This window comes from Pinus tabuliformis, chromosome 1_2, assembly GCF_031772625.1.
Source record: "Pinus tabuliformis cultivar Carrire ecotype Pingquan chromosome 1_2, CPIR1, whole genome shotgun sequence".
Lineage (NCBI taxonomy): Eukaryota > Viridiplantae > Streptophyta > Pinopsida > Pinales > Pinaceae > Pinus > Pinus tabuliformis.
In genome coordinates this window covers 465,708,142-465,722,797 of record NC_142298.1, presented here as the reverse complement: position 1 = coordinate 465,722,797, position 14,656 = coordinate 465,708,142, and the positions used below count along the sequence as shown (strand labels likewise).

At 38.8% G+C, this 14,656-nt stretch overlaps 1 protein-coding gene across 1 annotated transcript in view; it reads left to right on the top strand.

Annotated features, from left to right (window-relative positions):
• Positions 1–209: 209 nt before the first annotated feature.
• The window catches only part of LOC149206363 (cysteine-rich receptor-like protein kinase 2), a 37,754-nt gene continuing 23,307 nt past the window's right edge, over positions 210–14,656 (top strand). The window contains exon 1 of the mRNA XM_089397673.1: positions 210–309. Coding sequence (XP_089253799.1) covers positions 216–309 — 94 coding nt within the window. The 5' untranslated portion in view covers positions 210–215. The remainder of the gene's footprint in view (positions 310–14,656) is intronic.

Genomic DNA, 14,656 nt, shown 5'->3' with positions numbered 1-14,656 from the left:
TTCTGTTCGTAAATTGTTGCGTTCCTGCTGCCTTGCATGGTTCATAGTAAAAAATAAAAATTGAATACATAATACTTCGTAACAAAGTGATCACTAAATTATTAATTTCCATTTAAATTACTGTCAAAATTTCAAAATAAATTAATAATTCAATTCAGAAATAAAGATTTTTATTTGCTGCACGGAAAGGTGGCCCTAAATTGCTGGGATTGAGCATGGGTGGTGCGGTTCTTATAGTGGTGTTGCTCGGGGTGGTTCTAATTTGGAAAAGAGAAGCTATTAAGGCCACTTATAAGAAACAGCTACCAGGTAAGTGAAGTTTCTTTCTTACTTTCCTATAATGAGAGTATTATTTTTTCAATAATATTTAATATTTATTTATATAAAGATAAACACTTAATGAATTGCAAAGATACTCCAATATGATGTGAACCAGAGCTCAACAGTCCATGAATTACAAAGTTACAGTAAAGGTTAGTCAATATTCAAACCCAACATTGAACAATACACTATTCAGTCATCTTAAGATTTTTAGTATTTTAAAACAGTGATCCTTAAAATCCATCTGAAACCTTACAAACCTGATCTTAAAAATGTAAAGTAACCTGGTATTATAAATTTAATCTGGTATGACAAGTTTACAGTAAAGGTCAGTCAATGTTCAAATCCAACAATACACTGCTCAGTCATCTTAAGGTTTTTTGTTTTTAAAACAGGGATCCTTTAAATCCATCTGAAACCATACAATCCTGGTATTAACATGAAAAGTAACCTGGTATTACAAATCTACGGTAAAGGAAAGGTTAGTCAATGTTCAAACACAACAATACACTGCTCAGTCATCTAAAGATTTTTTGTTTTTAAAAACAGTGGTCCTTAAAATCCGTGTGGCTATTAACAGCATCTAACATACGAGAAAACTTCGAAAAGATCCAGAAAACCAGTACATGATTCTATGTATTAATCATGACGATAGACGGAAGGATCGGTATTCAAGACTTCAAGACTTGGTATATATATATATATACACACTTTTGCTTATCTCTGTATATGGTTTATATACACTCTTTTGCATGTCTCTATATCTTGTTTTGGGCTTATTTTACCATATTTAAAATGAGATGATATTTAAAAAAAAAAAAATTGGTAAATGGCAGTTATAATTTTTTTTTTTTTTTTTTTTTGTCATATTTTATTTCAATTTATTTGATATTGATTTAATTTTAATTATAAAATTTAGTTTCTTAGTTTAAATTATCTAAATCATATTTTTTCTTACCTTTTCTTCAACTTACTAAAAGAGCAATTAATTTGATGAGGAAACAACTCAGTCATTCATTTTTTATATATACAAAGATTAAGGCTTTTAGGCATTCATCATACATATTAAAAGACTAAGGTTCTTAGGGTATTGCAGAGCCATTTACAAAAGAAATAAGATAAAATTTATAAGTATACTTCTTTGGTAGCCCACTAAGGATTTGTTACTAAGCTTTTGTACCGAAGTAGGTTTGCTGTTCTTTCATCTTTTAGCATTAGAAGTTAATATAAAAATCAAACAAGAGAAAAAAGGGCTAAAGGACAATGACTTGAAACTCTTTCTCTCTTTTCTCATGTTGAATTATGGTAGCAATGTCTTCAATAGCTTTGACAACTTGAAATCTAACATAGCTTGAGTGGGTCTTGAGTTTGAGAAGGAATTCTCGCCTAAGTGTCAACTACAATGGGATATCCCATGTTGAAGAGTCTAAGCATCTAAGAGCTTGTTTTTGTAGTAAAAAGTTATGATAGACCAACCCTACATGCCCCCACATTTTGTGTGATGCCATCATGTGGGAGAAAGGGTGGAGAGGATGGAGGGAGGTGTATTCACCCCCTCATGCCTCTACGTTGTGCATAATCCATATTTTGCAAGATTTGTTAGCAAATGAAAAGGGAAAGAAAAGAAAATAAAGCATGTGAAGAGGGATTGATGTATAAGCCACCACGAAAGCCATAATTACTTCCCTATTTCCACATTGAATCCACATAAAAAATGACATTGATTTACATGTGTGGTTGGCAACAAGAATATGCTCACCAAAATTTGGAGGGAAACCTATTTCCACATTGATTCCACATTAGGAATGACATTGACATACATGTGTGACTACCAACAAGAAAGTGTTTACAAAAATTTGAAGGGTAGTCCAAAATTCTGAAGAAAATATGATAATGAATTGGAAAGCAACCAAACCACCTATAACTAACTCTTGAAGGAAAAATATATGAAAGGAAGAAATTGAATTGCTAAAGGAGTTGCATCAAAGACTCATGAGTAAGAAAATTGTAGAGATGTACATACCCAAAACTAGAAGGAAATTTAAAGGTTTGTAAGTGGAAAGAGTAAAGAGAGAAAACATATATGGATAACTTCAAGACACTATATGAAAATTCAAAGGTTTCCTACAAAGTTATTCAAGTTAACAAATTAATTTCCATGTGTGAAAATAAAAATGATTGTAAGCCATGTACCTATTGTAAATCAATATCATATTGGAGTGTTATTGCTCATGAGAGTTTCTATAAATTAAAAAAATAAATCGTATTGTTTAGAATTTTATTTGTGTGACTGAACTTTTGTTCTCTGTATTTGTTTTCATCAAGTATAGAGGAATGCAAATACATAGTTAAGCAAAGTGAGAATCCTTAGTGAGTCATAATGAGCAATTTTGATTTTTCCACTAGAATATAGATCAATTTGGTATAATATAAGTTTGTTTTAATTCCTAATACAAAATTAAATGGTGAAGACAAAACTTCACTATTCGTTGGGTGGAGAGCCATTTTGTAGGACTATCATGCAATATAGCTCCAAGAATTAGACATGATAAATGAACATGAGATCAAACATTGTGAATCAAGTCTTTAGAAGATGTAATCATGCATGGAAGGTGTTGTACCCTACTCTTCTTTCCTTTTATGCTTCATATAACAAAGGGGTTGAGGTGCAAAGCATAGCATAGTTTGGAGCCATTTTTAGAGTGGAAGAAGAACTCAAAGACCAAATTAGACTCACTCAATCAGAAAGTGCTCTGGAAGAGATTTCGAACGATATAAATAAGTATGAAAATGGCCTCCTCGATCATAAGATAATGGCAGTCAAAGTCAGGCCCATAAAAGTCAAAATCTCAGAGACCCCACGACCTCGGAATCACGTAACTAATGAGAAAATCAATTTCAAAAGGCTTTGGGAACTAGGGACCAGGGGTCTGTCAACTGTTAGAGCATGGGTCGTTTACTGGCAGAACCCTATAATAGAAATTGGAGGCCCAGACCCTGCGGCCTTGGAACCTTGTAACATTTGGTTAGATGAATTTTCGAAGGCGCCAAGATTGGACCATTTACAGAGAAATTTATCACACAACAAAGGATCGGGGAGCCTTCTCTCTCTCCTCTGACTGGACATGTTGCAACATGTCATTAGGTAAAGGTGACATTACCAACCACCCTTTGGGAGGTGGAAATGTGGCTTGTCGTTTTGAAGTTTTCAGGTACCCGAAGGGATCATATAAGGATGACACTTGGACCAATCATAGGTTGACACATGGTGTGTTTGATGTCAGCATGACATCATCTCGACTACATGTCCCCGGAGGGTCAAAACCTCATAACAATTTCCAATTATATTTCAAAAGGAGTTGGGCTTCCGGGGACCAGGGGACTAGAGCATCAGGGCATCTGGGTTCCAGCTCAATAGTGAGGATGATCCGAATTTAAACAGCAAAGAAACAAATTACAGATATAACCATACACACAGAGATGCAGCAGAAATAAAACTTCATTTCATTAATATCAAAGAACTAAAATATGCTTACATACAAAATGGAAATAAACTAGCTCGGGCGATGGTAGCTTACCTCTGAGAAGAGATGTGGCGGCTACATGCCTATGGACTGTGTTCCAATGAGGCTTGAAGGCCTATTTATTATTGAAAAACAATAGAAAACCCTAAACATCCAAAAACTTAACACTAGGAGATGAAAGGCAAACTATGGGCCTTGTTGGGGTAAGTTGGTACATCAACTTCCCAGGGTCGTAACTTTGGCATACGATCTCCATTTGATTCACATGATACCTCATTAGAAAGATATATCTAAGGACTACAACTGCTGACAACGAATACCGAGTTTAAAACTGATATTCACCATTGGTGGTTTTCCCAAAAAACATCGTTTAGGACCTCAAAATGACTCTGGAAGTTCAGGACCCGAAAAACTACCAAAAATAGTAAATTGTGCTACAATTAAGGAAACTGAAAAATTGAAAGAAACAATGGTGGGGTTCCAAGTGGAGTAGATGGGTGGCCACCAATATCTGCCTGGATTATTCCTTCCCCCTTAGGAAGCAATGGTCCACATTGCGTTGAGTTCCTCCATGAGATGAGGAAACTTTTGTTGAACTTGGTCCCTCGTTAGCCACTTGCCCTGGTGAAGGAGTTGGCCTCCTTTGACAACTCGATATACTTAGGGGAATTTTGAGGTCTAAAATGGGTCTCCTAAGAAAAATTTACAACCAAAATAAAATTGATAAGAACCAATAGGATTTAAGATGATGATGTCAACCATGGGGGATGATTCACCATTTTTGGAGTAAAAAAGTAAAAATATTAAAAAATAATAAAATAATAAAACTATTTTTTCAACTCGTATTTTCGACTTATCTCCCTAATGTTTTACTCAAATTTCAAGCGGGAGTACTCGTTGGATGCAAATTTAATTCCTCATCCAAGGAGTACGATGTTGCATACTTTCGATGGACCTTGCTACAAGAAAAATGAGAAATACATGAAAAAATGTGATTGCAATCACGTTTTTCATGTATTTCTCACTTTTCGTGTAGCAGGGTCCATCGAAAGTATGTAACATGGGTACTCCTTAGATGAGGAATCAAATTTTTCATCCAATGATTGTTTCCACTCAAAATTTGAGTAAACCCATAGGGAGATAAGTTGAAAATACGAGTTGAAAAAATAGTTTTTTCTTTTTCCACTTTAAAATTTGATGATGTAATCTAATATTATTTTATTATTTCCACTATTATTTTATAATTTCCTTAGGAGGCCCATTTTAGACCTAAAATCTCCCCTAATGGTTAGATATTTTGCTGTCAGGTGTTCTTGATTTGTGTGTCCATGATCTGATCAGTTGTGGCTTGTTCCACGCAGTCTAGGTTTAACTCTATTGGTGTGAGTTGTTCTGCAATGTCGGATGTGTCCCACAATAGTGTAAAGTAGGGCCGAATCCAGTCCACATTGAACACTAGATGCAGACCAAGGAATGGTGGAATACTAAGCTCGAAGGCATTGTCCCCTACTGCGTTGGTGATGGTGTATGACCCATATCGGAGCGGGCGAAGCTTGCGGTGGGGCCTAATGAGGTGCTCCTTCTGCAAATGTAGCCAAACTTTGTCGCCCATATGGAACTTGTCTGGCACCTGATGTTGATCATGCCATTGCTTGTACTTAGCATTGGTTCTGTCCAATATGTCATGGACTTGTTTGTAGATGTGTTGAATGTGCTCAATGAAGTTGTTTGCCTTGTCAGCTTCGGACTAGACATGAGACAAATCTGCCTGAGTAGCTACAAATGGTAGTGCCACATCAATGGAACATACTGGCTGAAATCCCAAGCCCGCCTGAAAAGGGTGTGGTGAGTCGAGCTGTGGAGGGTGATGAGCCCCAGAAATGGGTAATTATATGGGCTCATTTTACCTCTTAATTCGACTTAATCCACCATTCTCATTAGTTTATTGCATGTTTTTGATCATATTTATGCTAATAAAGTGAATTGGGTTAGTCATTATGCCAAAAAGTTTAATGTGTGCTTTATGCAGATTTTTGGTCAATTTTGAGACAAAATCAAAGGTTTAATGAGCACTTGGCAGCCAAATTTGTGGAAGAACAAGGGAGAATACTTGTAGGAGGGTGTCCCCTTCATTTATGAGCCCTTACCTCAAATTCTCCATCAAAAACTCGGAGCACAAAGCCAAGGGGCAGCCAAGCAAGTCAAGTAGGACTGCTGTTATCTTCAGTTTTAGGAAGCCGAGTTCCTTGATTTTAGGAGGACTGTTGGAGGTCCCTATTTGTATAAATAAGAAGGCTTAGGGCCTCAGTTTAGTTAGTTAGATTTTAGTTAGATTTTAGTCAGTAGGTTAGTCATTTTGATAGTCCATTTTCGCACTTTAGTGCAGCCCTGTATCAACACATTTTCGAGTTCTTCTTGTAGACAGTTTTTGTGATGTAACTATTATTTTCTTTATCAATGAAGATGAATCCAGCTTTGCACCAGCTCTGATATTTCTTAGGAGGTTGTAGCTCTTGGGGTTGGGCCCAACCCAAGTGCCCAGTACCTCCTTTGTATACTTTTATGTGTTTTTCTTGCATTCATAGAATAATTTCTGTTAGTTAGGTTAAAATCTTGCTTTGTTACTTAGGTTGTTTTTGATGATTAAGATAGTTGTTCATGGTTCAAGTTGATTTGACAGTTTGGTAACATAAAAGATCCACAAAAGGCTACCAAGCAGTCCTTGATCTCATTTCTCCCTCATTGGGACCATGAATTGAGACCAAGGCACACTTGCTGCCACAAAAACACTGTTTTTGCCTTCCAATGCAATTGCTAGTGTTAGATTTGAGTTAGAAAAGTTGATATTAGTTGTGTTTTCATGCTTAGGTCTATTCTTACTTAGTTTCCATAGCTTTCTTGCATGATTTCTTGTCTATAAACTTCTGTTCATCACATTTTTGGTTTTTTAGGTCAGATTAGGTCAAAATAGATAAATCTCTGTTTTTTTAGTCTTTGCTTGGATCAGTTTTGGAAAGTAGCGTGCAGAACACCTGTAAGACACTCCAACCTATCCTTCCTCCATCATACAACCTGCTCCAGTCCCTCACTCAAGATTTCTTTCCCTCATTCACCACACTTTCCCAACTTGCCCTAATTTCTACATTTTTGTGCAACATTGCTTTCTTCATCCTTGAACAAATCCAACCATCTTCATCACTCCTGAGCTTCATTTACCAGGTCCTAGACCTCTTAACATCCCTACCCATCCTTCATCTCCACTTTCCCACCATTTTTCCACCATCAACCCTCTAAAAACCACTTTCGGCCTGTTCTTGTAGAATTTCCTATAGATCCCCTGCAGCCTCCTGTAGAAGTTCACGCGAGCGATTTTTCGAGATCTGAGCGCAGTGGAAATCTCCAGAAGGGTGCTAGGGACCCCTTAGGTCCTCTCCACACCTTCCCAACCTCCTGCAAACACCCACTCCATTTCCTTTTTCCAATAAACCTCTGCACAGTCAAAAATAGTTAAAACACATGCATAATAATTCTGCATAAAATTACTCAAAAATACAAAAATATGATTTTTCCATATTTTCCTTCAAAAGTAGCTTAAACACATGCATTTTACTTTTGCAATAGTCAATGACATCCATTTCAGTAGCTTACATCTCTTTTCTTGCACAAGTAAGGTTAGTCGGTAAAACTAGGGTTTGTTAGGGTTTGCATTTCCTTTTAGCTTTCATCTTCTTTCTGCAACTAGACTAGCCTCTTTTGAGTTAGCTTTTGTCCATCACAATTAAAATCTTCTTCTAAGAACTCATAGAAGTTGGCTTAAGCTCCTAGCGAACTTGTGCTAGCTGATCAAGTGACAGCCTGCAGTAAGAGCTAGTACTTGTGCATATAGCACTGTCGCTTCCAAGTTTGTTACGAACTACCGGGTTGATAAAAGTAAAGTAGGGAGTCCTAGGAGTTGCAGAATCATTGCTGCAATACTAGAGCTCACCATCTTTTTGGCGCCGTTGCCGGGGAAGCGTCAGAGTATTTGTGATTACTGCTTTTCCTCTATTTTCTACTGCAACATTCTGCTAAGTAGTTTATTTCCGCAAAAGTAGATTAGACATTTCCTGCTTTCATTTCATTTCAGCAAGCGTAGATTAGATATTTCCCACTTTCATAGATTAGCATTTCAATTCCACAATTTCAATTCTGCAAGCGTAGATTAGCATTTCAATTCTGCAAGCGTAGATTAGCATCTCAATTCTGCAATTTCATTTCAGCAACATAGACTAGTCATTTCCTGCTTTCATTTCAATTCTGCAATTTTCATTCCAGCAAGGGTTATTTTAGTTAGTTGCAGTTCAATCTATTTCAGTTTTGCAAGTACAAGTAGAGAAAAAAAAACAAAAATCAACCAAAAAGATTTCCTTTCATGCCTTGTAGGAGTAGAGATAATTCAGAAAAATGTTTGCACAACACCCCCACTGCTTCACACAGCCAACCTTCTCTCTTCTTCGATGGCTGTGATTAAGAAGAACCCTTAGGTGGACAGCAAGACATATTTGAAGAACCTCTAGGGGAGAAGAAGAAGAAAACCATTCCTCTGGAGCAAATGGCTAAAAACAGAAATGTTGGGAGCAGTACCTTTTCTTCCAACTCATCCATTGAAGGTGAAATTGGAAACATGTGGGAATATTTCAAGAGCGAGATCAGACAGACTATTGCCATGCAAATGGATACCTTGCGGATCCAAAGGAAGCAAGAGGAAGCTGAGAGGGCTTTGGCCATCTTTTGTCCCAGGTGCACTAGAAAGAATCCTAGGAACGAATGTCCATTGCACTCCATAGAAGTGTGTTTTGTCTGTGAAAGAGACCATCCTACGAACCAGTGCCCTTCCTTGCCCGGAATTAAAGCTGCATATCAGAGGGCCAAAGGAGCCACTGAACCACTCTATTTCATGAACCAAAGGAGGCCACATGGACCCAAAACTTACCAAGAGGGAATGCAAGGGACATCCCAGACCTATTACAACCCCTACCAAGCCACTTCCATGCCTTCTTGGGGTCCCCCTGCTCATCCTTCCTGGTCCACACCCCCTCCTTGGTCGTATCCATCTCAATACCATGCTCCTCCAGTTGCTCATTCGTTTCACTCTTATGCTCAGCCACAGCCTCAGTGGAATACACCTCATCAGGGGTGGAGGCCCCAGTACAACACTCCTCCCACTCTTTTTCCTCCACCACCTACTCAACCATTGCCTCCTGCTCCACCAAGGCAACCCCAAATGCCTACCCAGCCGAACCCGAACCCAAATAATAGGCAGACTCAGCAAGTATATAGTGGGGAACCACCATTTCAAAACCCGCACATTGGAGTAGCTCAACCCAATTACAATGCTGAGGCACAACATGTCCAAACGACTCCTCTTGAGCTCAATGATATTCACCATAGCTCAGGAAGAGTATTGCAAACAAGAGATTATATTGAAAGCATTGAAGGACCACATCCAGCAAAAGAAGATTCAAAAGAGGAGATCAAAGGACCATGGGCTACACTTGATGAAGAGAAGACATCAAAATCAGAGATTGAGAGAGTTCCCTCATGGTTACCATCAAATCCTCCATGTATTCAAGAGAAAAATCAGCAAAAAGAGGAAGATGAGAAGGTCATGGTAGAAGGTGACATGAAGAATGATCCAGATCAGCAAAAGGACCAAAGATATCAGAGCTATATTGAGATATGGTTCCATACAGTCACTAAGTTACAACAGTACTGTCTTCCTCAGCTATGCTTGATCCCTTCAAAGTCAAATCATTTGGTCTCTGAAATTCGAATACCTGTCAAAGCATGCATTTCAAACCTCCACATCATTTTGTCTATCATCTCGATGTGCACATGGCTCCATTGGAAGTATTCTTATACTTGAAAATGATTTTGTTTTTCAAGTAGGGTAGGGTAGAAAAAAAAAGAAAAAAGAAAGAAGAAAAAAAATGAAAATAAGAGGAAAATAAAAATCTAAGGTGAAAACCTCGGAGGCGCCTCAGATTGGCTTATTGATTGAAAACCACCATGAGGCGGTTAATGGGTTGGAAAGAAGAGAAAATAAAAAGAGAATAACATCCCTGGGTGAAAACCTCCCTTGGAGGCACCCAGGGCAGGCAATTAGGGTGAAAACCTCCTTGAGGCACCCTAGTTGTTTTCAAAAAAAAAAAAAGAGAAAAAGAAAAATGAAAAATGAATTTCCAGTTGTATTGTAGGTCTGCAAGAGAACTTTAGGAAGTAGCAGCAAGTGCCAAGAAAGCTCTGAAACCAATAACAGCACCTATCCTACCTTCCCTCACCTTTCTCCATCATTCTTGACATCCTTTCCACCTCACTGTGCTTCTTTTTTGAAAACTGTGTTTTCTACAGGAGGATCCTGTAGAAATTACAGAAAGCTAGAAATGGACTTCAAAAGCAGTTTGAGGAACAGGGAAGCTTCATGAAGGGTTTAGAAATCCTTCTGCAGTCTTCAAACCCATCTTCCATCATTTCCATCCCTGCATCACACCCCAAGCTCATTTTTCTTACTGTCCAAAAAATTGCAGAATGCTCTGATACAAAAATACATAGAGCAGAAATTTGTTTTTTCCCTAACTTGAAAATCGTGCATCCATTGAAAAAACTGTTTCATGGGGAGTTGTATAGGGATAATGGCAACATGCCCATGCAATTTCAGCCAATTCCAGTGCACGGTTTCCAAGAAATCAACGTCCATCATCTTTAGCCATTTTTGCATTTTTTCCATATCTGTGCATCCATTTGAAAACCTATTTCATGGGGAGATGCATATGGGTGATAGTAACCTGCCCAAGCAATTTCAGCCAATTCCAGTGCACGGTTTCCAAGAAATTGACCTCTGTCACCTTCAGCCATTTTCAGTTTTTCTCAAAATCCGTGCATCCATTGACCACAATTTTTCTATGGGAGGTGCATAATGATGATAGAAACATGCTCAAAAAATTTCAGGTCAATCTAGTCTATCGTTTGGGAGCTATGGACAAAACAAGTCGCTGTCCTGCAAAAATCCAGCATCAGCAGCATGAGGGTGCAAATCTGAAGGTTGGAATAGACTCCTGCAGCTTAGATCTAGCCAGAGGATACCTGCACAAGAAAAATAGCCACACATTAGGCAGCAAAAAGCATATAGCAGAAGGGATACAGGCATGCAGCAATTGAATATGAGCATGCAACAGCAAAAGAACCAAGCAGCACGCACATTTCGACTTATAGGTAAGTGTCTAAACCAGTTCCTCTATTTGCATCTGTATGATTCGAAACTTCATGAATGAATGAAATGGTTGGATTAAGCCAGAAAGCTAGCCAGTTAACTCGACACCCTCAGCTGGTTCGATTGCACTCATCCGGAGATCACACAGCACACGTGTATAGTCAACTCACGGGAAATTTAAAAAACAGGTAGTGGCAGATGTTTTGAACTCCAGCGCAACTGATGTCAAGTGATTAATAGGTAGAGAACATACAGTTCATAATAACACTACAGTGGGGACCAATGGTCTGCATGGGGCCAATGTGCACTTGGCCAGCTCACCCTCCATCAACGGAAGTCTCCATAAACAGCCAATCGAACTCATCTTTGAAATACTCTCACCACCGTTGTTTCCATTTTATCATCGTCCCCGCAGCTGAAACAAGCTCTATACCACCTCCATAGCAGTGAACCAGTCATTCTCTACCATTTTTCAAAACCCTCCTGCTTATTGGCATTCTACAGGAAGCTATAGCAGTTCTACAGGAGCAGGAATAACGTCTATAGGAAGGTTTCTACAGGAAAGGCAGAGAACAGCTCTGCAAAAAGAAAACCCAGGATTTTCGTTGAAATTCAAGCTCAAAACGAGGTAGGCTTGGGAAAACTTCTCAGTGCATGATTTATTTGAGTAAGGTGGTGGATTGAACACGGCATTAGGTTGAAAAAGAGACTAAAATTATGCTTGCACATTGAAAAAAGTGAAAGTCTGCCTACATATTTCACTGAGTCTACACAGTTTCTTTTTTTCTCTGCATCCAAAATCTCCTCATAATTTTTCAAATTCTCCTGTAAGGAAGATACATGCAGCTCTAGAGGCCAGCCTATGTGTGTGAAAAAAAAATAAAAAAATTGCATATCTATCTGTGTGCTGAGAAAAGAACCTGTGTCCTTATCCTCTGTTCTGTAGAAAATTTTTCCTTTTGTAAACACACAGTCAAATTCAGAGTGACAACAGTTTAAAATAGGGGAATTATTGCTATTTGATATTGTAAGGAACACACGAGAAATTCCTTCTTGGGTTAAAAAAAAACCGAATTCAGTTATCCTCTGTTTCAGTGATTGACTGTTTTTTCCCACCTGAGCATTTTCTTTGCTGGTTAAAACACAAACTCAACACCATGCCAGGAGGATTCATGAGGAAAGAACCCTTAAACTCTAGTAAATTGTATGAGCGCCTTGAGGTGGTGGACCTTTTCACCAGGGCAAATTGGATATCCTTCTTTGACAAAATTCAGGGTTATGATGAGGAGGTGACTGCAGAGTTTTTGATGTCCCTGAGATCACATTCGAAGACACATGCCACAGTTAGTTTTAGGGGTTTGACCTTAGAAATTACCCCTGATTACATCAGTAGAATTACCGGTTTACCATTGGGGCTCCCCTGGAGCAAAGAGGAGAAGTCATTGGGACAAGTGGCTAAGAAAACATTTTTTCTGCCTGAGGAGCATCCTGTAGAAGACAAAAACGGGGTCAGGAGGACAAGCTTGCCTCCTCTCTGGAGTGAAGTCAGTTATCAAATAATGAAGTATATCACATGTGAAGGGAGGTTTAACATCATTTATGGTTATCATTTCAGGCTGCTACATGAATTGAGGTATGGGATGGACTTGCCTCCAGCTAGGAAACTGAGCATCCCATATTTCCTCCTTCAGTCTTTAATTGAATGTGGTACCAAGCTAAATGCAGGAGTCCCAGATCAGTTAGCCCACCATGGACTCATCAAATTGTTGGTGGAAGATGCTTTACACACCTATACTGTCCCCATAGCTTGGGAAATCTTCAGAAATATGTCCATGGATGATAACATCAGAACTTTGGCTGAGAACATCAGCCCATCCAGCAGTGATGAGGGGGAGAAAATTGAAGAAATTGAGAAGAACATTGATGAGGGAGCACAGGACATTCAAGCAGAGGGCAAAACAGAGGAAGAACAGAAGGAAAAAGAGGAATTTGACAAGACCGCTGAGCATAAGATAGAAAAGGAGACAACAACAAAAACAGAGAAGGGAAAAAGGAAAAAGGTTGGGAAGAAAAAGGCCAAGAAAGCCCAAAAGAAGACTGCCACAACCAAGGCAGGGACCCAGCAAGAGAAAGAAAAGACACACCCTGAGATATCAGTGACACAAGCAGAAACAGTGGGCATAGAGATTTCTACAGGAAGTGAAGGGAAAGAGCAGCAGAAAGAAACATCCCCTGAAATCTTGGCAAGGGAGGCAGCAACTATGCTTGCTGCATTAAGCACACCTACAAAACAAAAAGGAAAAAGAAAAAGGCAAACCTCCATGTATTTTAAGGCCAGGAAAAGCACAAGAATTCAAACAAGCAGAATAGGAGGAGCAGTGGAAGGACATGGACAAGAAGGCAGAATTTTATGGCACACATGAGCAGACCACTTCAGAAGCTTGGGATGATAGGGAGGCCACCAGGGCCATCAAGGATGAGGAGATGGATTAGTTGCTCAGAGGATGAGCAACACTTTCAGTAGGGGGTGATGATGAGCCCCAGAAATGGGTAATTATATGGGCTCATTTTACCTCTTAATTCGACTTAATCCACCATTCTCATTAGTTTATTGCATGTTTTTGATCATATTTATGCTAATAGAGTGAATTGGGTTAGTCATTATGCCAAAAAGTCTAATGTGTGCTTTATGCAGATTTTTGGTCAATTTTGAGACAAAATCAAAGGTTTAATGAGCACTTGGCAGCCAAATTCGTGGAAGAACAAGGGAGAGGATTTGTAGGAGGGTGTCCCCTTCATTTATGAGCCCTTACCTCGAATTCTCCATCAAAAACTCGGAGCACAAAGCCAAGGGGCAGCCAAGCAAGTCAAGTAGGACTGTTGTTATCTTCAGTTCTAGGAAGCCGAGTTCCTTGATTTTAGGAGGACTGTTGGAGGTCCCCATTTGTATAAATAAGAAGGCTTAGGGCCTCAGTTTAGTTAGTTAGATTTTAGTTAGATTTTAGTCAGTAGGTTAGTCATTTTGTTAGTCCATTTTCGCACTTTAGTGTAGCCCTGTATCAGCACATTTTCGAGTTCTTCTTGTAGACAGTTTTTGTGATGTAACTATTATTTTTTTTTATCAATGAAGATGAATCTGGCATTGCACTAGCTCTGATATTTCTTAGGAGGCTGTAGCTCTTGGGGTTGGGCCCAACCCAAGTGCCCAGTACCTCCTTTGTGTACTTTTATGTGTTTTTCTTGCATTCATAGAATAATTTCTGTTACTTAGGTTGTTTTTGATGATTAAGATAGTTGTTCATGGTTCAGGTTGATTTGATAGTTTGGTAACATAAAAGATCCACAAAAGGCTACCAAGCAGTCCTTGATCTCATTTCTCCCTCCTTGGGACCATGAATTGAGACCAAGGCACACTTGCTACCACAAAAACACTATTTTTGCCTTCCAATGCAATTGCTAGTGTTAGATTTTGAGTTAGAAAAGTTGATATCAGTTGTGTTTTCATGCTTAGGTCTGTTCTTACTTGGTTTCCATAGCTTTCTTGCATGATTTCCTGTCTATA